The 23,837-nt window shown below is 42.6% G+C and overlaps 1 protein-coding gene across 3 annotated transcripts in view; it reads left to right on the top strand.

Annotated features, from left to right (window-relative positions):
- Positions 1-286: 286 nt before the first annotated feature.
- taok2b (TAO kinase 2b) overlaps positions 287-23,837 on the top strand; it is a 68,204-nt gene continuing 44,653 nt past the window's right edge. The window contains exons 1-8 of one of the 3 annotated variants that reach the window (XM_029713833.1): positions 287-735; positions 13,140-13,291; positions 18,279-18,419; positions 19,022-19,093; positions 19,233-19,334; positions 19,758-19,803; positions 20,087-20,183; positions 20,746-20,859. In XM_029713833.1, the coding sequence (XP_029569693.1) occupies positions 13,289-13,291; positions 18,279-18,419; positions 19,022-19,093; positions 19,233-19,334; positions 19,758-19,803; positions 20,087-20,183; positions 20,746-20,859 (575 nt within the window). In that variant the 5' untranslated portion in view covers positions 287-735; positions 13,140-13,288. The remainder of the gene's footprint in view (positions 736-13,139; positions 13,292-18,278; positions 18,420-19,021; positions 19,094-19,232; positions 19,335-19,757; positions 19,804-20,086; positions 20,184-20,745; positions 20,860-23,837) is intronic. The other 2 variants (XM_029713815.1, XM_029713824.1) reach the window with 2 other exon arrangements.

The raw sequence follows: 23,837 nt of genomic DNA, 5'->3' as shown, positions 1-23,837 counted from the left end.
TGCTTTGCTTTATCTTGGCCAGGTCGCAGTTGTAAGAACTTGTGCTCAACTGACCTGCCTGGTTAAATAAAGGTAAAATAAAAAAATAAAAATAAATTCAATTTGTGTCCAAATCAGGTACTTATGCCGCGTTCAGGTCCTAGTCGGAACTAGGAAACTCGGACATTTCCGATTTGCTAATATGTTGTGGTTAAACATGTGCTGGCTTAACCATTTAGCTTGTCGGACATTTCCGAGTTTCCTAGTTCTGACTAGCATATGAACGTGGCATTAGCCCATATGTATCGTAGAAGAAGTCCTTTAATAAATTATTATCTTTCTCTTCCGGTTTCCGGTCGGCTCCCGCCCCACTCCGCCATCATGAAGTTGTGAACCAAAAAACGAATGAGACAGAAAGGGTAAAAAAAGGAAACAAATTCATGAATAACATTTATGTAATGATAAAATATGGTCGAGAGTGGAGCAAATACCGGGGTCAGCTTTAAATTGATTAACTGTTTCCCAGTCGTAATCTTCTGATTGCTGGTGAGAAGACCAGCTCGTTAGCATTTTGATAGACTGCCATAGCTAATGCTAGCTAAATCATTTGTGAAGAATGGAATATCAATGAAAACAATGTGGCTCGCTCGTGTTGAATAGAGCAGAAGAGGTAACGTTAGAAGAGCGACCAATATTTTCCATCCCAGGCCAGCTAGCTAGCTCTCCAGCTAGCTACAGTGGACCCCAAAAGCCACGGTAAGACATGTCATATAAGGCTAAGGTTAGCTCGCTTGTAACGTCTCAAATACTGTCGTTCATTGGCACTGTAGCAAACATTAGCTAGCAATGCCAGCAACAGCCATTTCGCCCATGCAAGTACCCTGCTATTCTGCGGTATACTTTTATATTAAAGATTCGGACTTTGCTCGTCAATACAATTTACACTGATACAAATGGCACTCTGAATCAGCTGACGATAGCGAACAAATTACACCCCTTGTTTTTGCATTTCGGTGCCGTATTTCTTTGGGGAGGCGAAATGTAGTTATAATGTTGCTCTCCAGTGTTAAGGGACCGTCTTAAAACGGCAACGCTTTAAAGTGCAACTGAAGGCAATAAACAACTTATCTGATAGAAAATGGCCTATGTGGCATCGATATTAGTCAAACATTTGTAATGGTGTCAAAATTGGCTACAAAGTGTAAATAGGACAATTCTGTTCATAAAGTCCGTCTCGTCCAAAACTGAGTTTTGTAAGTGAGTTCATCATGACTTATTTGAGGGTTGGGTTTTGATTTTGACAATACTCCATTGCCCACTAACATGGGATACACACCTGCAGATATTGTGCTTATGGGTGCATAACTTTGTCTGAAAGTGGGGGTGTAAAAGCTTGGGAGGGGAGTCTGGGGGACCAGTTGTGCATTTTTAAAATCACGTCCTTGCAATTCTACACTCCCAGCAGGGGGATCCATATTTATAAACAGAACACAACTATTGTATTTAGATTTTGCCACAAATTATTTAAAGTGTTTTAATGACTAATCTACTCCCTTCCTTGAAAATCCCACCCCCAATAATTAATTGACAGGTCTGAAACATACAATCCTGTGACTCAGACATCCCTTCCCTAAAAATCCCACCCATAGTGATTGATTGCCAGGTTTGAAACCCTACCAACTTTGTGACTCACAAATATCTTGCTTCTCCCCTGACAATTGCTATTTCATTCTTAAAACCACACATTTTGACCAAAGATGGCGTATATTTTAATCTCACTTTCTATCTACGAACTAAATATACTTGCAACCCGCCTCACCCAATGTGGTACGGATCTGATATTTATATTCCTTATAACTGGAACTTCCATCAGGAGCTAGCCACCTAACTAGCTATTAGTCTTTGTTAGCCATGGCTAGCGGTCTTCACCTTTAGCTCAGACACCAGCCAGCTTTAGCTCAGACAATACCTGCCAGTCAAGCACAGTGCAATACCAACCCAGAGAATATCGGACTGCTTCTCTCTACCACATCACCGGATTCCTGCTGCTCTGGTTCATTACACCAGATCATCGCAGCTAGCTTGCTGCAACCGAGTGGCTATTGTTGGCTAACGCCTCTGTCCCGAAGCAAGCACCAGTTAGCCTCGAGCTAGGCCCATATACCAGCTATTTCTAGGGCTACAATACCTCTATTGCCAATTGGCCTGGACGCTTTATTGTCGACACGGCGCCCTGCCGATCCATCACAAGTGGTCTGTCTTCGTAATCGCCCGATGTGGTCTCAACAGGCTTTTCTGTTGCGATTTCGCCGAAGACCCATCTGCTAGCCCTGGCCTGCTAGCTTTCTGAATGCTGTCTATCACACGCCTAGCGTAGTAGTGACTACCGAACGGCTCCCTGACTCACCTATTGCTGCTCGTTGGACCATATGATCACTCTGCTACACAGCTGATGCCCCCTGGACTGTTTCAATAACACGGTACCTCATTTTGTTTACCTGTCGGCCCCAGCCTCAAACTCAGGTCCTGTATGTACCAAACTGACCAGCTCTGCCCATTCATCGCCATTTTCCAGTTGTCTTAGCTCTCCTGATCAACACCTGTGATTGTTTTATGTCTCTGTAATGCCAATATGCCTTGTCTACTGCTGTCTCAGCTAGTTCTTATTGTTTTATTTCACTGTAGAGCCCTCTGTCCCACTCAATGCCTTAGATAGCTCTTTTGTCCCACACACATTTGGAAACCTCACCTGGCTTAACTGGTGCCTCCAGAGATGCAACCTCATTGTCACTCAACGCCTAAGTTTACCTCCACGGTACTCACATCCTACCATACCCATGTCTGTACATTATGTCCTGAATCTATTCTACCACGCCCAGAAATCTGCTCCTTTTATTCTGTTCCCAACGCACTAGACAACCAGTTCTTATAGCTGTTAGTCTTACCCTTATCCTACTTCTCTTCTGGTGATGTAGTGGTTAACCCAGGCCCTGTAGCCACCAGTACCACACCTATTCCCCAGTCGCTCTCATTTGTTGACTTCTGTAACCGTAAAAGCCTTGGTTTCATGCATGTTAACATCAGAAGCCTCCTCCCTAAGTTTGTTTTATTCACTGCTTTAGCACACTCTGCCATCCCTGATGTCCTAGCTGTGTCTGAATCCTGGCTTAGGAAGACCACCAAAAATTCAGAAATGTCCTTTCCCAACTACATTTTCCACCAAGATAGAACTGCCAAAGGGGGTGGAGTTGTAATCTACTGCAGAGAGAGCCTGCAGAGTTCTCTCATGCTATCCAGGTCTGTGCCCAAACAGTTAGAGCATCTTCTTTTAAAAATCCACCTTTCCAGAAATAAGTCTCTAACAAGTGGCAACAGTGATAGACCCCCCTCAGCCCCCAGCTGTGCCCTGGACACTATGTGAATTGATGGGTCTGCGGTCAAACGACCACTCGTCACTGTCAAACGCTCCCTAAAACACTTTTGCGAGCAGGCCTTTAAAATCAACCTGGCCCGGGTATCCTGGAAGGATATTGACCTCATCCCGTCAGTAGAGGATGCCTGGTTATTATTTCCTCACCATATTAAATAAGCACGCCCCATTCAAACAATTTAGAACTAAGAGCAGATATAGCCCTTGGTTCACTCCAGACTTTACTGCCCTTGACCAGCACAAAGACATCCTGTGGCGTACTGCATTAGCATCGAATAGCCCCCGCGATATGCAACTTTTCAGGGAAGTTGGGAACCAATATACACAGGCAGTTAGGAAAGCAAGGGCTAGCTTTTTCAAACCAATTTTCTTCCTGTAGCACAAACTCCAAAAAGTTCTGGGACACTGAAGTCCATGGAGAATAAGAGCACCTCCTCCCAGCTGCCCACTGCACTGAGGATAGGAAACTCTGTCACCACCAATAAATCTACAATAATCGCGAATTTCAATAAGCATCTTTCTACGGATGGCCATGCTTTCCACCTGGCTACCCCAGCCAACAGCTCTGCAGCAACTTGCCCCCCCGCGCTTCTCCTTCGCCCAAATCCAGATAGCTGATATTCTGATAGAGCTGCAAAATCTGGACTCCTACAAATCAGTTGGACTAGACAATCTGGACCCTCGCTTTATGAAACTATCTGCCGTAATTGTTGCAACTCCTATTACAAGCCTGTTTAACCTCTCTTTCGTATCGTCTGAGATCCCTAAAGATTGTAAAGCTGCCGCGGTCATCCCCCTCTTCAAAGGGGGAGACGCTCTAGACCCAAACTGTTACAGACCTATATCTAACCTACCCTGCCTTTCTGAAGTCTTCGATTGCCAAGTTAACAAACAGATCACCGACCATTTCGAATCCCATCGTACCTTCTCCACTATGCAATCTGGTTTCCAAGCTGGTCATGTGTGCACCTCAGCCATGCTCAACGTCTTAAACGATATCATAACCACCATAGATTTAAAAAAAACAATACTGTGCAGCCGTCTTCATCGACCTGGCCAAGGCTTTCGACTCTGTCAATCACCACATTCTTATCGGCAGACTCAACAGCCTTGGTTTCTCAAATGACTGCCTCGCCTGGTTCACCAACTACTTTGCAGACAGAGTTCAGTGTGTCAAATGGGAGGGCCTGTTGTCCGGACCTCTGGCAGTCTCTATGGGTGTGCCACAGGGTTCAATTCTCGGGCCGACTCTTTTCTCTGTATATATCAACGATGTCGCTCTTGCTGCTGGTGATTCTCTGATCCACCTCTACTCAGATGACACCATTCTGTATACTTCTGGCCCTTTGGACACTGTGTTAACAAACCTCCAGACCAGCTTCAATGCCATACAACACTCCTTCCGTGGCATCCAACTGCTCTTAAATGCTATTAAAACTAAATGCATGCTCTTCATCCGATCGCTGCTTTCACCCGCCCTCCCGACTAGCATCACTACTCGGTTCTAACTTAGAATATGTGGACAACTACAAATACCTAGGTGTCTGGTTAGACTGTAAACTCTTCTTCCAGACTCTCATCAAGCATCTCCACTCAATTAAATCTAGAATCAGCTTCCTATTTTGCAACAAAGCCTGCTTCATTCATGCTGCCAAACATACCCTCGTGAAACTGACTATCCGTCCGATCCTTGACTTCGGCGATGTAATTTACAAAATAGCCCCCAACACTCTTCTCAGCAATCTGGATGTAGTCTATCACAGTGCCATTCGTTTTGTCACCGAAGCCCCATATACTACCCACCACTGCGACCTGTACGCTCTCGTTGGCTGGCCCTCGCTTCATATTTGTCGCCAAACCCACTGGCTCCAGGTCATCTACAAGTCTCTGCTAGGTAAAGCCCCGCCTTATCTCAGCTCATTGGTCACCATAGCAGCACCCACCTGTAGCACGCGCTCCAGCAGGTATATCTCACTGGTCATCCCCAAAGCCAATGCTTCCTTTGGCCGCCTTTTTATTCCAATTCTCTGCTGCCAATGACTGGAACGAACTGCAAAAATCATTGAAACTAGAGTCTCTTCTCTCTCACTAGCTTTAAGCACCAGCTGTCAGAGCAGCTCACAGACCACTGCACCTGTACATAGCCCATCTGTAAATAGCCCATCCAACTACCTCATCCCCATACTGTATGTATTTATTTGTCTTGCTCCTTTGCACCCCAGTATCATTACTTGCACATTCATCTTCTGCACATCTACCATTCCAGTGTTTAATTGCTATATTGTAATTACTTCGCCACACTGCCTATTTATTCTTACATCCCTTATCCTACCTCATTTTGCACATGCTGTATGTAGACTTGTACTGTATTATTGACTGTGTGTTTGTTTACTCCATGTGTAGCGTCATCCCGAAGAATACTCGGATGTAATCGCTGCCAAAGGTGCTTCAACAAAGTACTGAGTAAAGGGTCTGAATAGTGTCATATTTAATTTTATAAATTAGCAAACATTTAAAAAAAAAAAACTGTCTTGCTTTGTTATTATGGGGTATAGGTTGAGGTAGGAATAAAACATATTAATCCATTTTAGAATAAGGCTGTAAAGTAACAAAACATGTATAAGTCAAGCGGTCCGAATACTTTCCGAAGACTATACAGTACCAATCAAAAGTTTGGACACCCTACTCATTCAAGGGTTTTTCTTTTATTTGTACTATTTTCTACATTGTAATAGTGAATTCATCAAAACTATGACATAACAAATGGAATAATGTAGTAACCAAAAAAGTGTTAATAAACAAATCAAAATATATTTGAGGTTCTTCAAAATATCCACCCTTTGCCTTGACAGATTTACACTCTTGGCATTCTCTCAACCAGCTTCATGAGGTAGTCACCTGGAATGCATTTCAATTAACACGTGTGCCTTAAGTTCATTTGTGGAATTTCTCTCCTTAATGCGTTTGAGGCAATCAGTTGTGTTGTGCCAAGGTAGGGGTGGTATACAGAAGATGGCCCTATTTGGTAAAAACCAAGTCCATATTATGGCAAGAATAGCAAAAAATAAGCAAAGAGAAACAACAGTCCGTTACTTTAAGACATAAAGGTCAGTCAATCTGGAAAATTGCAGTTGCAAAAACCAGGCGCTATGATGAAACTGGCTCTCATGAGGACCGCCACAGGAATGGAAGACCCAGAGTTACCGCTGCTGCAGAGGGTATGTTCATTAGCTACCAGCCTCAGAAATTGCAGCTCAAATTAACGCTTCAGAGTTCAAGTAACAGACACATCTGAACATCAACTGTTCAGAGGAGTCTGCGTGAATCAGGCCTTCATGGTCGAATTGCTGCAAAGAAACCACTACTAACGGACACCAATATGAAGAGACTTGCTTAGGCCAAGAAACACGAGCAATGGACGTTGGACCGGTGGAAATCTGTCGTTTTGGTCGGAGTCCAAATTTGATATTTTTGGTTCCAACCGCTGTGTCTGTGTGAGATGCAGATTAGGTGAACGGCTGATCTCTGCCTGTGTTTCCACCATGAAGTCAAAATGGTCAAAAGTAGTTGCCGTGGTTTAGACTGCCACGGTCCCTGATCCCATAACAGATGTGTTCATGCAAACAAATTGGCTTGAAAATATTGATGTTACGGATAAAAAAAGAAAATAAGTTAAGTCAATTAAAATGTATTGAAAATGGACCAAATAAAATACAAAAGCAATTGCCGTAGATTGTACAGGTGAGGTCCCTGAACCAGCAGTTGGTTTTATTCATGCACGTGGTATCGGGTGGAAGCTATTGAAGTAAAGGAATATTTTTATTTATTTATGGTTCGTCAAAGCATAAAAAAAATACTCATAATTGCCGTAGATTGTACAGGTCCCTGAAAGTATTAGTTGGTTTGAGATGTTTGTCTTGTGGTTGTAAAGCTTAAGTTAAAACTAGGTTTCAATTTCACTTTTAAGATGGCCCCTTAGGTGCGACTACACAGAATCAGCCATTGAAATGAACTTTATTTTTTTATAAACGGAAGAAGCATAAACAAGGGGTTTTACTTGTTCGCTATCGTCAGTGGATTCAGAATAACATTTCTGTCTTCCAGGTATGTTCCCTTTAGGAGGTATTGACGAGCATAGTCTGAATCTTTAATATAAAACTAACTTCACTGCACTCCCAGCTAGCTAGCTCGCTGTTGAATAAGCTTGCTGTCCTCTGGCTACTGTTGAGTGATCTGTTATCGAGCCAGAGAGCCATCTAATTTAGCTAGCATCTATTTACATGTGATTGGGTCGGATGGCTAGTAGCAAGGGCTTGCGATCGGGATTGTATTGCATTTCTCTGTAGCTAGCTAGCAACAATGAGTTGGCCAGAGAGCCTAATTTACCTGCCAAGTGCAATGCAATCCCTCAGCTGTAAATACCAACAATATGTATTAGCTAGCTAACACTCGCTAGCTGTGGCAGGTTAGCTTACTAGCTAGTGTTGGTTACAATCATACAGAGCTTATGATGTGCATCACCAATGCACAAGTGATGCGCAAGTGATGCGCAGCTTATTAACGGGTAACGTTAGACCCATTTCACCCACTCCTTCAATGGGGCCATCTTTCTCCGTTGTGTGTGTTTATGATAACAACATTTGAACTGTAGCTACCTATGGTCTTTAAATGTAATTAGCCTAGCTACAGTGTCTTCAGAAAGTATTCACACCCCGTGACTTTTTCCACATTTTGTTATAGCTTGAACTTAAAATGGATACAATTTAGATGTTGTCACTGGCCTACACACTAGCTCATGTCAGTGGAATTATTTTCTTTACAAATCAATTAAAAATAAAAAGCTGAGATGTCTTGACACCTTTTTTATAGCAAGCCTAAATAAGTTCAGCAGTAAAAATTGGCTTAAGTTGCATGGACTCTGTGCAGGACTAGTGTTTAGCATAATTTTTGAATGACTACCTCATCTCTACCTAACACACACAATTATCTGTAAGGTCCTCAGTCGAGCAGTGAATTTTAAACACAGATTCAACCACAAAGACCAGGGAGGTTTTCCAATGCCTCGCAAAGAAGGGCACCTATTGGTAGCTGGGTTAATTTTTTTTAAATTGAATATCCCTTTGAGCATGTTGAAGTTAATTACACTTTTGGAGTATCAATACACCCAGTCACTACAACGATACAGGTGTCCTTCATAACTTCGTTGCCGGAGAGGAAGGAAACCGCTCAGGGATTTCACCATGAGGCCAATGGTGACGTCAAAACAATTAGTTTAATGGCTGTGATAGAACTGAGGATAGATCAACAATGTTTTAGCTATTCCACAATACTAACCTTTAATGAGAGTGATAAGGAAGTCTATACAGAATAAAAATATTCCAAAACATGCATCCTGTTTGCAATAAGGCACTAAAGTAAAACTTTAAAAAATGTGGCAAAGCAATTCAACTTTTTGTACTGAATACAATGTGTTATGTTTGGGGCAAATCCAACAATACATCACTGAGTACCACTCTATATATTTACAAGCATGGTGGTGGATGCATCATGTTATGGGTATGCGTGTCATTGGCAAGAACTAGGGTTTAGGATAAAAAATAAATGGATTATAGCTAAGCACAGGCAAATAAAGACACTAGGAGACAAGTTCTACTTTCAGCAGGACAATAACCTAAAAGACGAGGCCAAATATTGGAGTTGCTTACCGAGATGACATTGAATGTTCTCGAGTGGTCTAGTTACAGTTTTGACTTTGGCTTGACAATTTAATCTATGGAGAGTCTGTCTAGCAATGCTCAACAACCAACTTGACAGATCTTTAAGAATTTAGAAAATAATAAATGGGCAAATGTTGCACAATCGGGGTGTGGAAAGCTCTTAAAGACTTGCCCAGAAAGACTTGCCCAAAGGTGACTCTAACATGTATTGACTCGGGTGTGAATACTTATGTAAATTAGATATTTCTGAATTTCATTTTAAATGAATGTGCAAAAACTAATTAAAGCATGTTTTCACTCATTATGGGGTATTGTCTTTAGATGTGGCGGCAGGTAGCCTAGTGGTTAGAGTATTGGGCCAGTAACCGAAAGGTTGCTAGATCCAATCCCCAAGCTGACAAGGTAAAGATCTGTCGTTCTGCACTTGAACAAGGCAGTGAGCCCACTGTTCCTAGGCCGTCATTGTAAATAGGAATGTTTTGTTAACTGACTTGCCTAGTTAAATAAAATACAAATTAAGTGCATTTTTATTTATTTACAGGACAATGGTGGAATGAGTCAATGGGTATGAATACTTTCTGATAGCACTGAATATTACTTCTCCTTTTTATAGGGAACCTAGAGACTTCCGTGTTGTTGGACTGCCTTCAATTCATGGCCACATCAGTTAATTTTTTTTTTTTCTGAAGCACTGTAAAAGAGACATGTTTAAGTGACAAACTCAGCAAAAAAAGAAACGTCCTCCCACTGTCAACTGCGTTTTATTTTCAGCAAACTTAACACGTGTAAATATTTGTATGAACATAAGATTCAACAACTGAGACATAAACTGAACCAGTTCCACAGACGTGACGAAAAGAAATGGAATAATGTGTCCCTGAACAAAGGGGGGGTCAAAAGTGACAGACAGTGTAGCTGGTGGCCACACCAGATAATAAGTACTGCAGTGCATCTCCTCATGGACTGCACCAAATTTGCCCGTTCTTGCTGTGAGATGTTACCCCACTCTTAAACCAAGGCACCAGCAATGTTCCCGGACGTTTCTGGGGGGAATGGCCCTAGCCCTCACCCTCCAATCCAACAGGTCCCAGACGTGCTCAATGGGATTGAGATCCGGGTTCTTCGATGGCCATGGCAGAACACTGACATTCCTGTCTTGCAGGAAATCATGCCCAGAACGAGCAGTATGGCTGGTGGCACTGTCATGCTGGAGGGTCATGTCAGGATGAGCCTGCAGGAAGGGTACCACATGAGGGAGGAGGATGTCTTCCCTGTAACGCAGTGTTGAGATTGCCTGCATTGACAAGCTCATTCCGATGATGCTGTGACACCGCCCCAGACCATGACGGACCCTCCACCTCCAAATTGATCCCGCTCCAGAGTACAGGCCTCGGTGTTACGCTCATTCCTTTGACGATAAACGAGAATCTGACCATCACCCCTGGGTGAGACAAAACCGCAACTCGTCAGTGAAGAGCACTTTTTGCCAGTCCTGTCTGGTCCAGCAACAGTGGGTTTGTGCCCATAGGTGACGGTGATGTCTGGTGAGGACCTGCCTTACCACAGGCCTACAAGCCCTCAGCCCAGCCTCTCTCAGCCTATTGAGGACAGTCAGCACTGATGGAGGGATTGTGCGTTCCAGGGGAACTCGGCAGTTGTTGCCATCCTGTCCCGCAGGTGTGATGTTCGGATGTACCGATCCTTTGCAGGTGTTACACGTGGTCTGCCACTGTGAGGACAATCAGCTGTCTGTCCTGTCTCCCTGTAGCGCTGTCTTAGGCGTCTCGCAGTACGGACATGGCAATTTATTGCCCTGGCCACATTTGCAGTCCTCATGCCTCCTTGCAGCATGCCTAAGGCACGTTCATGCAGATGAGCAGGGACCCTGGGCATCTTTCTTTTGGTGTTTTTCAGAGTCCATAGAAAGGCCTCTTGTGTCCTTTTCAGAACTGTGTCCATAATTGCCTACCGTCTGTTAGCTGTTGGTGTGTTAACGACCGGTCCACAGGTGCATGTTCATTAATTGTTTATTGTTCATTGAACAAGCATGGGAAACGGTGTTTAAACCCTTTACAATGAAGATATGTAAAGTTATCTAGATTTTTACGAATTATCGTTGAAAGACATGGTCCTGATAAAGGGACGTTTATATTTATTTTGTTTTGCTCCTTTGCACCCCATTATCTCCATTTCTACTTTGCACTTTCTTCTACTACAAATCTACCATTCCAGTGTTTTACTTGCTATATTGTATTTACTTTTCCACCATGGACTTTTTTTGCCTTTACCTCCCTTATCTCACCTCATTTGCTCACATTGTACATAGACTTATTTTTCTACTGTATTATTGACTGTATATTTGTTTTACTCCATGTGTAACTCTTGTGTTGTATGTTGTCGAACTGCTTTACTTTATCTTGGCCAGGTCGCAATTGTAAATGAGAACTTGTTCTCAACTTGCCTACCTGGTTAAATAAAGGTGAAATAAAAAATAAATAAAATATGAGACAAATCGTAATTGAAAAACGAGGACTAAAAGAGATCTGCAACTGCTGTGTGTTTGGATTTATGGTGTAAGAATTGTGAAAATGCATGCAGGCCTTCTAGCCATCTAGTTACAGTGCCATCAGAAAGTTCACACCCTTTGACTGCGATTTTAAAATTCATTTAATTGTCATTTTTAACAATGATCTACAGAAATTAATCGAATGTCAAAGTGGAGCAAAATTCTAACATCTGTAAAAAAAATAAATAAGACGATCTAGATTAGATAAGTATTCAACCTCCTGAGTCAATACATGTTAGAATCACCTTTGGCAGCAATTACAGCTGTGAGTTTTTCCAGATAAGTCTCTAAGAGCTTTCCACACCTGGATTGTGCAACATTTGCCATTTTTATTATTTTCAAAATACTTCATGCGCTGTCAAATTGGTTGTTGGTCATTGCTAGTGTTAGGTTCTAATTTTCAGAGTAAAGACAACACTAGATAACAATTTTCAGGTCTTGCCATTGCCAATGGTGGAACAAGCTCCCTCACGACGCCAGGACAGCGGAGTCAATCACCACCTTCCGGAGACACCTGAAACCCCACCTCTTTAAGGAATACCTGGGATAGGATAAAGTAATCCTTCTAACCCCACCCCCCCAAAAGATTTAGATGCACTATTGTAAAGTGGTTGTTCCACTGGATATCATAAGGTGAATGCACCAATTTGTAAGTCGCTCTGGATAAGAGCGTCTGCTAAATGACTTAAATGTACATTTTTCAAGTCAAAACTGTAACTTGGCCACTCGGGAAGTCACTGTCCTCTTGGTAAGCAATTCCAGTGTAGATTTGGGCTTGTGTTGTAAGAGTGTCCTGCTGAAGGGGGAATTCATCTCCCAGTGTCTGGTGGAAAGCAGACTGAACTCAGTTTTCCTCTAGGATTTTGCCTGTGCTGAGCTCCATACATTTTTCTTTTATCCTGAAATCCCCAGTCCTTAACGATTACAAGCATACCCACAACATGATGCAGCCACCATGATGCTTGAAAATGTGGACAGTGGTACTCGGTAATGTGTTGTATTGGATTTGCCCAGAACGTTACACTTCGTATTTAGGACTTAAACTGGCAAAACAATTAACTTTATTTTGCACTATTATGTGACTTGTTAAGCAAACGTTTACTCCTGAACTTATTTAGGCTAGCCATAATCAAAGTGTTGAATATTTAATGACTGAAGACATTTTAGCTTTTTATTTTTAATACAATTTAAAAAAATCTGAATTCCACTTTGACATTGTGGGGTATTGTATAGTGACACAAAATCTCAATTTAATAATATTTTTATTCTGGCTGTAACACAACAAAATGTGGAACAAGTCAATGGGTGTTAATAGTTCCTTAAGGCACTGTGTGGTCTTGTATCTAAAATGTTTCTTGTTTATAATCTCCAACATCAAATTGTGTCCTCATGACATGCAGGTGTGGCTAATATCCAATTTCTCTCTTGTATTCGTGTTTGCCCACAGATTTGTCTTTGGTGGGGTGCAGGCATGCACCCAAATTAGCAACTGGGATGCCATTGCCAACACCAACATGAACATTTTCGATTGAAAACAATTGAAGGATTTTTGGCGTTGGGCAACAGAGCTAGGGAGGGGCAACCCCATCCTTCATAATGGTAGGGGAAACACTGTATTAACCAAAATGCATTTCACCAAAAAACATGCTCCTGAAATGATTTTGATCTGTGTAGTATTATTATTCATTGTAGCACACAAGTTCATATTTTGTTTTTGCTTCATCCTATACCTGTTGTGGTTGAATGCAAGAGATGGACTGTGGCTGACCTGGGTTCATTTTCACATTGGATAAAAGACCGATTTGTTTTCTTTCATATATTCTGAGCATTTGATTGGGCCTGTCTGCCTGGAGTGACAGAAATGGGTTGGGTAGTTTTGCACTTTTGGGACTGTTGTGGAAATTCTTACACAGGGAAACTGCGCGCTGGAGCGGTTCCAACAAACTTAATGCACCATAGTGAATGTCTGTCAGAAGCACTAACGGGGCAGTCCTGTTTGTTTTCTCTTATATACTGCAGACAAGTCATATTTGCATGATTTAGCTTATTCATTAATCGCTAACATTTGCTTCATTCATGTGACCAATCAATACTGGGTCATGCATGTGACAGACCAATATCTCACGAGGATTCTTTAAGCTGAGACCTTGAAACTGCGGTCTCAAAACAAGGGTCTGGGTGTACTGCCAAATTGCAGATACTGATAGTGAGTGTTTGTTCAATCACTTGCATGAGCACAGAAAACGGTTATTAGAAAAACACAAGCGGAGCACAAATGTATAAAATAGAAAAGCACCAACACATTTTCCATCACAGGACTATTCCATAGACGGTTTGGTTGTTTAGCAACAACCGATGCGTGCACAACTATGGGGCAAAACAGCCAGAGTTGGCTTAGATTGTTGACGATGTAAACTACACTGCTCAAAAAAATAAAGGGAACACTTAAACAACACAATGTAACTCCAAGTCAAACTGTCCACTTAGGAAGCAACACTGATTGACAATAAATTTCACATGCTGTTGTGCAAATGGAATAGACAACAGGTGGAAATTATAGGCAATTAGCAAGACACCCCCAATAAAGGAGTGGTTCTGCAGGTGGTGACCACAGACCACTTCTCAGTTCCTATGCTTCCTGGCTGATGTTTTGGTCACTTTTGAATGCTGGCGGTGCTTTCACTCTAGTGGTAGCATGAGATGGAGTCTACAACCCACACAGGTGGCTCAGGTAGTGCAGCTCATCCAGGATGGCACATCAATGCGAGCTGTGGCAAGAAGGTTTGCTGTGTCTGTCAGCGTAGTGTCCAGAGCATGGAGGCGCTACCAGGAGACAGGCCAGTACATCAGGAGATGTGGAGGAGGCCGTAGGAGGGCAACAACCCAGCAGCAGGAACTCTACCTTTGTGCAAGGAGGAGCAGGAGAAGCACTGCCAGAGCCCTGCAAAATGACCTCCAGCAGGCCACAAATGTGCATGTGTCTGCTCAAACAGTCAGAAACAGACTCCATGAGGGTGGTATGAGGGCCCGACGTCCACAGGTGGGGCTTGTGCTTACAGCCCAACACCGTGCAGGACGTTTGGCATTTGCCAGAGAACACCAAGATTGGCAAATTCGCCACTGGCGCCCTGTGCTCTTCACAGATGAAAGCAGGTTCACACTGAGCAAATGTGACAGACGTGACAGTCTGGAGACGCCATGGAGAACGTTCTGCTGCCTGCAACATCCTCCAGCATGACCGGTTTGGCGGTGGGTCAGTCATGGTGTGGGGTGGCATTTCTTTGGGGGGCCGCACAGCCCTCCATGTGCTTGCCAGAGGTAGCCTGACTGCCATGAGGTACCGAGATGAGATCCTCAGACCCCTTGTGAGACCATATGCTGGTGCGGTTGGCCCTGGGTTCCTCCTAATGCAAGACAATGCTAGACCTCATGTGGCTGGAGTGTGTCAGCAGTTCCTGCAAGAGAAAGGCATTGATGCTATGGACTGGCCCGCCCGTTCCCCAGACCTGAATCCAATTGAGCACATCTGGGACATCATGTCTCGCCACGTTGCACCACAGACTGTCCAGGAGTTGGCGGATGCTTTAGTCCAGGTCTGGGAGGAGATCCCTCAGGAGACCAGCCGCCACCTCATCAGGAGCATGCCCAGGCGTTGTAGGGAGGTCATACAGGCACGTGGAGGCCACACACACTACTGAGCCTCATTTTGACTTGTTTTAAGGACATTACATCAAAGTTGGATCAGCCTGTAGTGTGGTTTTCCACTTTAATTTTGAGTGTGACTCCAATTCCAGACCTCCAAGGGTTGATAAATTGGATTTCCATTGATTTATTTTTGTGATTTTGTTGTCAGCACATTCAACTATGTAAAGAAAAAAGTATTTAAGATTATTTCATTCATTCAGATCTAGGATGTTATTTTAGTGTTCCCTTTATTTTGAGCAGTGTATATTTAGTCCGACTTTATTGAAGACAAATACGTTGTTGAATTGTTGGTTAGCTTGCCAATTTTAACCATACTAGCATTGACATGAAAGCAGTCAACATCTCAAATCAAGACTAGCTGAAACAAACCACCTATGATTCCCCACATCGCAGCTGCTTGTCATTGTTGCTATCTGACTGTTCAGACTCATGTACAGTTTCTTGCCAAATTGATGCGAGTAGATCAATTGTGATGTTGTCAAGCCAACCCATCTATTGGTTCCACAGGGATTGACAAAGGTCTGAAAGGCACTCGCCCAACGGGCAAGTCAGGTCTTTTTTTGTTTGGTTGCCTGAAGATTAAGATTGGGGTGGCAGGAAGCCTATTGATTAAGAGCATTGGGCCAGTAACCAGACGGTCACTGGTTCGAATCCCCGAAACAAGGTGAAAAATACCCTTGAGCTAGGCACATAACCCTAATTCATCCTGTAAGTCACATTGGATAAGAGTGTCTGCTAAATGTAAAAAAAAAAATATTACTGATTCTCCAGAAATGTTGTATAATTTCAGCCAGTAGTTAAGTGATGCTAAAACTGTTCCCCTTTTTTTGTGTACAAAGTCATCCAATTGGTATATCTTACGAATTTGTTGTGCTTAAGATTAGGGTTATGAACGTTTAAACTTTAAAACTAAATTATAATCCTTAAAGTTAAGAAAAGATTCTACCCAAAAATGTATTTTTGCTCCACAACATTACACTAAACAAGGGACCTCCTGAGTGGCGCAGTGGTCTAAGGCACTGCAACGCATTGGTGCGGCTGGCTACTGGGTAAAGCAAGCATTGTGTCAAGAAGCAGTGCAGCTTGACGGGGTTGTTTCGGAGGACGCACATCTCTCGACCTTTGCGTCAAGTCCGTACGGGTGTTGCAGTGATGGGACAAGACTGTAACTACCAATTTGGATATCACGAAATTGGGGAGAAAAAGGGTTTTAAAAAAGTGTTAAACAAAAATCTGCACAACATGCAACAATTTCTACAATTTTACTGTTAGTTTATAAAAGGAAATCAGTGAATTGAAATAAATGAATTGGGCCCAAATGTATGGATTTTACGTAACTGGGAATACAGATATGAATCTGTCACAGATACTTTTTAAAAAGAAAGGTGGGGCGTGGGATCCGAGAACCAGTCAGTATCTGGTGCAACACATCTCCTTTGCATAGAGTTGATCAGGCTGTTGATTGTTGCCTGTGGAATGTTGTCCCGCTCCTCTTCAATGGCTGTGCGATGTTGCTAGATGTTGGCTGGAACTGGAACACACTGTCGATCATGAGTATCCCAAACATGCTCAATGGGTGACATGTCTGGTGAGTATGCAGGCCATTGAAGAACTGGGATGTTTTCTGCTTCCAGGAATTGTGTACAGATCCTTGCGACATGCAAAGGAGATGCTGAAACATGAGGTGCTGGCGGTGGATGAATGGCACTAAAACGGGCCTCAGGATCTCGTCACGGTATCTCTGTGCATTGGTATTGTCATTGCTAAAATGCAATTATGTTCGTTGTCCGTAGCTTATGCCTGCCTGTACCATAACTCCACCGCCACCATGGGGTACTCTGTTCACAACGTTGACATCAGCAAACTGCTCGCCCATATGACGCCAAACATCATGCGGTTTTGAGGCGATTTGGACATACTGACATTCTCTGAAGTTGGAGGTGGCTTATGGTAAAAAAATGAACATTCAATTCTCTGGCAACAGCTCTGGTGGACATTCCTGTAGTCACCATGCCAATTGCACACTCCCTCAATTTGAGACATCTGTGGCATTGTGTTGTGACAAAACTACACATTTTAGAGTGGCCTTTTATTGTCCCCAGCACAAGGTGCACCTGTGTAATGATCATTCTGTTTAATCAGCTTCTTGATATGCCACACCTGTCAGGTGGATGGATTATTTTGTCAAAGGAAACGTGTACGACAGGTTGTTCCAGACAATATCAGTCAACTTCGCACAGCCATTGCAGAGCAGTGGGACAACATTCCACAGATCACAATGAACAGCCTGATCAACTATATTTGCTAAATAAACAAAAGTAACAAGATTTCATAACAATAAAGAGGTTATATACAGGGGGTACAGAGTCAATGTGTGGGGTTACAGGTTAGTCGAGGTAATTTGTACATGTAGGTACGGGTGAAGTGACTATGCATTGATAGTAAACAGCGAGTAGCAGCAGTGCAAAAACAAAGGGGGGGTCAATGTAAATGGTCTGGGTGGCCGTTTTGATACATTTTTCAGCATTATTATTGCTGGTGGTAGAAGCTGTTAAGGAGCTATTTGGACCTAGACTTGGTGCTCCGGTACTGCTTGCCATGCGGTAGGAGAGAGAATGTGCTAATGCAGATACCGAAGTCACAGAAAGCAAGGTACAAAACAGAGAACTTGGCAAACAAGTCATTTGTGGTAGGCGTGGAGGCCGCATCTTTACGCACGTCCGATATTCAAAGGCTTTGAGGAACATTTTAATTTCTCTTCTGGAATTGAAATGGAATTCATCGCAATCCTGACATGTTGGCTACATTTCAATGCAGACAAACTTAAGCTCAAAGCCTCATACCGGTGTGTGTGTGTGTGTGTGTGTGTGTGTTCGTTCAGGCGCTGGCCATGCCATCCAGTGTGCGGGCCGGGAGCCTGAAGGACCCGGAGGTAGCTGAGCTCTTCTACAGAGATGACCCTGAGAAGCTGTTCACCGACTTGCGGGAGATCGGCCATGGCAGCTTCGGAGCGGTCTACTTCGTAAGAAAGGGGGCATCTGTGAACTTGGCTTAAGTGGGCAAATGGATGCATCTCACTCAGTAGTTTACTGTTTTATTTTGTCCCTTTTTGAGAGATGATTTCTTAGAATGGATGCGCTGTAGTATAGAGATTTGTCACTTGGTGCTGCATACATTTTTACCAAACACTCCTAAATAATACCCAGTACAGTATTTGGTACATAGTATAAACTTGTAGTAGGGGAATTCAGGCATAACTTCAGTGATGGATGCATGAAAACTGGGAAGAGAAATGGAATGGGTGTTGATAAGATTAAGGGTGAAATGATATGGAGGCAGCCACTAGGCTAGGTAAAGACAAGTGAAGGATGAAAGGTAGGTGGGTAGTTATGGGTAAAAATGTAACACAGGGTAAGAGATGGGTGAAGGATGAAAGGTCCTTTTTTTTAAATAGATGGTGAAAAAGTGACTAGTGAAGGATGGAGTGTGAAAGAGGTGACGCTGCAGTTTATCAATTTGTCTGTGCATGCACTTGACGATGTGTGTGCGGCCAGTGGCCACTGTTAGCATGATTTAGAAATTATTTATTTTTAACGCTTCCTTACCACCTATTCCTTACATTAGGCACATGACATCCGCACCAATGAAGTGGTGGCCATTAAAAAAATGTCCTACGGTGGCAAGCAGTCCAATGAGGTATGAACACAGATTGAGTAATGGTCAAATGTACCTTGTTATAAAAAAAAAAGGGTTCACCACATTTGCCATCTGTTGCAATGGCGTAGGCCAAGTTTTTTTGTTTTGTTTTAAAGCTCCCTCTTTCTCTCTTATGAAGAAATGGCAGGATATCATCAAGGAAGTTAAGTTTCTCCAGAAACTGCATCACCCCAACACTGTGGAGTACAGAGGTTGCTACCTGAGAGAGCACACAGCATGGGTAAGTGAAGCACTTCTTCAACTCAAACATGGTACCCTATTCCCTCTATAGTGTACTACTTTTGGGGCCCATTGGGCTCTGGTCCAAAGTAGTGCACTATATAGGGAATAGGGTGCCATTTGGTACTGACACATGGACTTAGGGTCACTGACAAACTCGTTGGTTATTGATGTTTTTGGTCAGCCCCTATTCACTCCCTATCCCTTGGCCCTAACCCTTCAGTGTTGGCAGATCTGAAGGGTCTGGATAGATATAAGCAGTGTAGTGGAGGAACTTACATCATATTTCATCCACCTTACAAATATGCAAACATTGAAGTGGCCAAGGGGAAGGTGTAGGGAATACATTTTGACCAGCTCTCCATCACGTTTCCCCCCTTCTTGCTCCATATGTTAACCATCTCTCTCTCCTTCATTCTCTTAGCTGGTAATGGAGTATTGTTTGGGTTCAGCCTCTGACCTACTGGAAGGTGAGTAGAAAACAACCAGATGGTTTATGTTCAAGTTTACGTTCAAACAAGTACTTCATGTGATGTACACTGGGGTGGTGGAAGTAAACCAGGGTTGTGTTCATTAGGCACGTAATGGGAGAAAACGGACTGAAACGGGGAGGGACAACCTGGATTTGTTTTCAAATAAGAAACGCTTATTTTCGTTCTGTCTTCAAAATGTTTTGTGTGCCCTAATGAACACGAGCAAACTGTCAAAGAATGAGTGTATAACTGTTCATTTTGTCTCCCTCTGTGTGCATAGTCCACAAGAAGCCCCTCCAGGAACAAGAGATAGCAGCCATCACCCACGGTGCATTGCAGGGCCTGGTGTACCTTCATTCTCACAACATGATTCACAGGTGAGTGAACCTCTCTCCTCCCCCACACGATGGGACGGGAAGGGGAAAAAAACTGAGAGAATGAAAGAAAAGTAATCCAAACATAAGCTCTCATTGTTGAGTGGGAGGTGTGTCATGGATGTTTTAACCCCCCTTTTTGAACTTATCTATCCTTTTCTATCTTGGTCTCTCTCTGTTTGCATCTCTCTCTCTTCCATTCTATTTATCTCTTGCTCTCTTTCCCTCCCTCTCTCGCTTCCTCCTTTCATGTCTCTTATTTTCTCCACCCCACTTCTCTTTCTCCCTCTCTCCTTCCAATTAAAAAGGCTTTATTGGCATAGAAAGTGTTACCACATACATTTCCAAAGAAAACATATTGACTGTGTGTGTGTGTGTGTGTGTGTGTGTATATATATAATATGTGTGTGTGTGTGTGTGTGTGTGTGTGTGTGTGTGTGTGTGTGTGTAGGTGTATATATTTTATTAACTTAATATTATTGAGTCAATGATGACGTCAATTAATAATAAGGACCCGAATACTCAATGAATAATAATGGTGTCTCCCCCCACACTTTCTCTCCAGGGATGTGAAGGCTGGTAACATCTTGCTGACCGAGCCTGGCCAGGTGAAACTGGGTGATTTTGGCTCAGCCTCCATCATTGCCCCGGCCAACTCGTTCGTGGGCACGCCCTACTGGTGAGACACTGGTCTCCTCTGTTGTTTCTATGGTCATTATTGGAAGATTGCCAACTCTATTGGTGACAATAGCGATATGATCCACAAGTAGGACAAAATACCAAGGATGTGTCCCAGATGGCACCCTATTCCCCATATACTGCCACTACGACATAGGCCCTGGTCAGAAGTAGTGCACTATATAGAGAATAGGGCACCGGTCGGCAGGGTGGGCCGACCGGTGCCCTATTGATGACAGCTTTACACACTCTTGGCATTCTCTCAACCAGCTTCACTTGTAATGCTTTTCAAACAGTCTTGAATGAGTTCCCACATATGCTTTGCACTTGTTGGCTGCTTTTCGTTCACTGCGTTCCGAACCATCTGTTGGGTGATTGTGGAGGCCAGATCATCAGATGCAGCACTCATTGCTCTCCTTCTTGGTCAAATAGCCCTTACACAGCCTGGAGGTGTGTTGGGTCATTGCTCTGTTGAAAAACAAATGATAGTCCCACTAAGCGCAAACCAGATTAGGTATTTTATTAGGATCCCCATTAGCTGTTGCAGAAACAGCAGCTACTCTTCCTGGGGTCAACACAAAAGATGAAACAGAATTGCATAATACAGAACATAAGTAGACAAGAACAGTTCAAGGACAGAACTACAAACATTTCTTTAAAAGACACACGTAGACTACATATCAATCCATACACACAAACTATCTAGGTCAAATAAGGGAGAGGCGTTGTGCTGTGAGGTAGAGGTCGACCGATTTAATCGGAATGGCCGATTTTAATTAGGGCCGATTTCAAGTTTTCATAACAATCGGTATTTTTGGCCACCGATTTGCCAAATTTTATATATATATATATATATATATATATATATATATATATATATATATATATATATATATATATATATATATATATATTTTTTTTTTTTACACTTTATTTAACTAGGCAAGTCAGATTAAGAACACATTCTTATTTACAATGACGGCCTAGAAACGGGGGTTAACTGCCTTGTTCAGGGGGGATTCGTTTTTGCAACCTTCGGTTACCAGTCCAACGCTCTAACCACCTGCCTTACATTGCACTCCACAAGGATTAACAGGCTGACTACTTGTTACGCGAGGGCAGCAAGAAGCAAAGGTAAGTTGCTAGCTAGCATTAGACTTATAAAAAACTATCAATCTTAACATAATCACTAGTTAACTACACATGGTTGATATTAGTTTATCTAACGTGTCCTGCGTTGCATATAATTGATGCGGTGCCTGTTAATTTTCATTGAATCGCAGCCTACTTCGACAAACGGGTGTTGATTTAACAAGCGCATTTGCGAACAAAGTACTGTTGTTGCACCAATGTACCTAACCATAAACATCAATGCCTAACAGGAATATTTAGACTTAGCCACCCGTTAGATAAAATACGAAACGGTTCCGTATGTCACTGAAAGAAAAAAACTTTTGTTTGAGATGATAGTTTCCGGATTCTACCATATTAATGACCTAAGGCTCGTATTTCTGTGTGTTTATTATATTATAATTAAGTCTATGATTTGATAGAGCAGTCTGACTGAGCAGTGGTAGGCAGCAGCAGGCTCGTAAGCATTCATTCAAACAGCCCTTCGCTGTGCTTCAAGCATTGCGCTGTTTATGACTTCAACCTGGGTAGGAATAATTTGTGGAACATTCCAACAGAAATCTATTCCAAAAACTTCGTAAATAGCAAGGTTTCCAAAAAACAACGCATACAAAGTTGTATAGCGGCAGAATAAGATACCGGGTAGGGAGTGGTCTATTTCATTGCGTTTTTCACTCATCGCGTTTTTTCCGAAAAATGTGTCTCCTCGCATGTCTGCCTATGGACAAACATTAAGAATAAGCAACGTGGTGAGTTGATGCCTATTCGGCAGCTAGTTAGCTAGGTTTGTATGCGTTGCTACTTTGTATGCGTTGTTGGTTGGCAACCTTTTACTTTGTGTTTTTTGGAACAGATTCCTGTTGGAACGTTCCACAAATTATACCCACCCCTTCAAGCCTGTCAACTCCCAAGATTAGGCTGGTGTAACCGATGTGAAATGGCTAGCTAGTTAGCCGGGTGCATGCTAATAGCATTTCAAACGTCACTCGCTCCGAGACTTGGAGTAGTTGTTTCCCTTCCTCTGCATGGGTAACGCTGCTTCGAGGGTGGCTGTTGTCGATGTGTTCCTGGTTCAAGCCCACGTAGGAGCGAGGAGAGGGACGGAAGCTATACTGTTACACTGGCAATACTAAAGTGCCTATAAGAACATTCAATAGTCAAAGGTATATGAAATACAAATCGTATAGAGAGAAATAGTCCTATAATTCCTATAATTACAACCTAAAACTTCTTACCTGGGAATATTGAAGACTCATGTTAAAAGGAACCACCAGCTTTCATATGTTCCCATGTTCTGAGCAAGGCACTTAAACATTAGCTTTCTTACATGGCACATATTGCACTTTTACTTTCTTCTCCAACACTTTGTTTTGCGTTATTTTAACCAAATTGAACATGTTTCATTATTTATTTGAGGCTAAATAGATTTTATTGATGTATTATATTAAGTTAAAATAAGTGTTCATTCAGTATTGTTGTAATTGTCATTATTACAAAAAATAAAATTATCGGCCGATTAATCGGCATCGGCTTTTTTGGGTCCTCCAATAATCGGTATTGGCGTTGAAAAATCATATTCGGTCGACCTCTACTGTGAGGTGTTGCTTTATCTGCTTTTTGAAACCAGGTTTGCTGTTTATTTGAGCAATATGAGATGAAAGGAAGTTCCATGCAATAAGGGCTCTATATAATACTGTACACTTTCTTGAATTTGTTATGGATTTGGGGACTGTGAAAAGACCCCTGGTGGCATGTCTGGTGGGATAAGTGTGTGTGTCAGAGCTGTTGGGATGGCGTATCGCTACAGAATGCTGTGGAAGCCATGCTGGTTAAGTGTGCCTTGAGTTC

The sequence above is a fragment of the Salmo trutta genome, chromosome 2 (assembly GCF_901001165.1).
Source record: "Salmo trutta chromosome 2, fSalTru1.1, whole genome shotgun sequence".
Lineage (NCBI taxonomy): Eukaryota > Metazoa > Chordata > Actinopteri > Salmoniformes > Salmonidae > Salmo > Salmo trutta.
The sequence above is the reverse complement of the archived record's forward strand: the minus strand, read 5'-3'. Positions and strand labels throughout refer to the sequence as shown.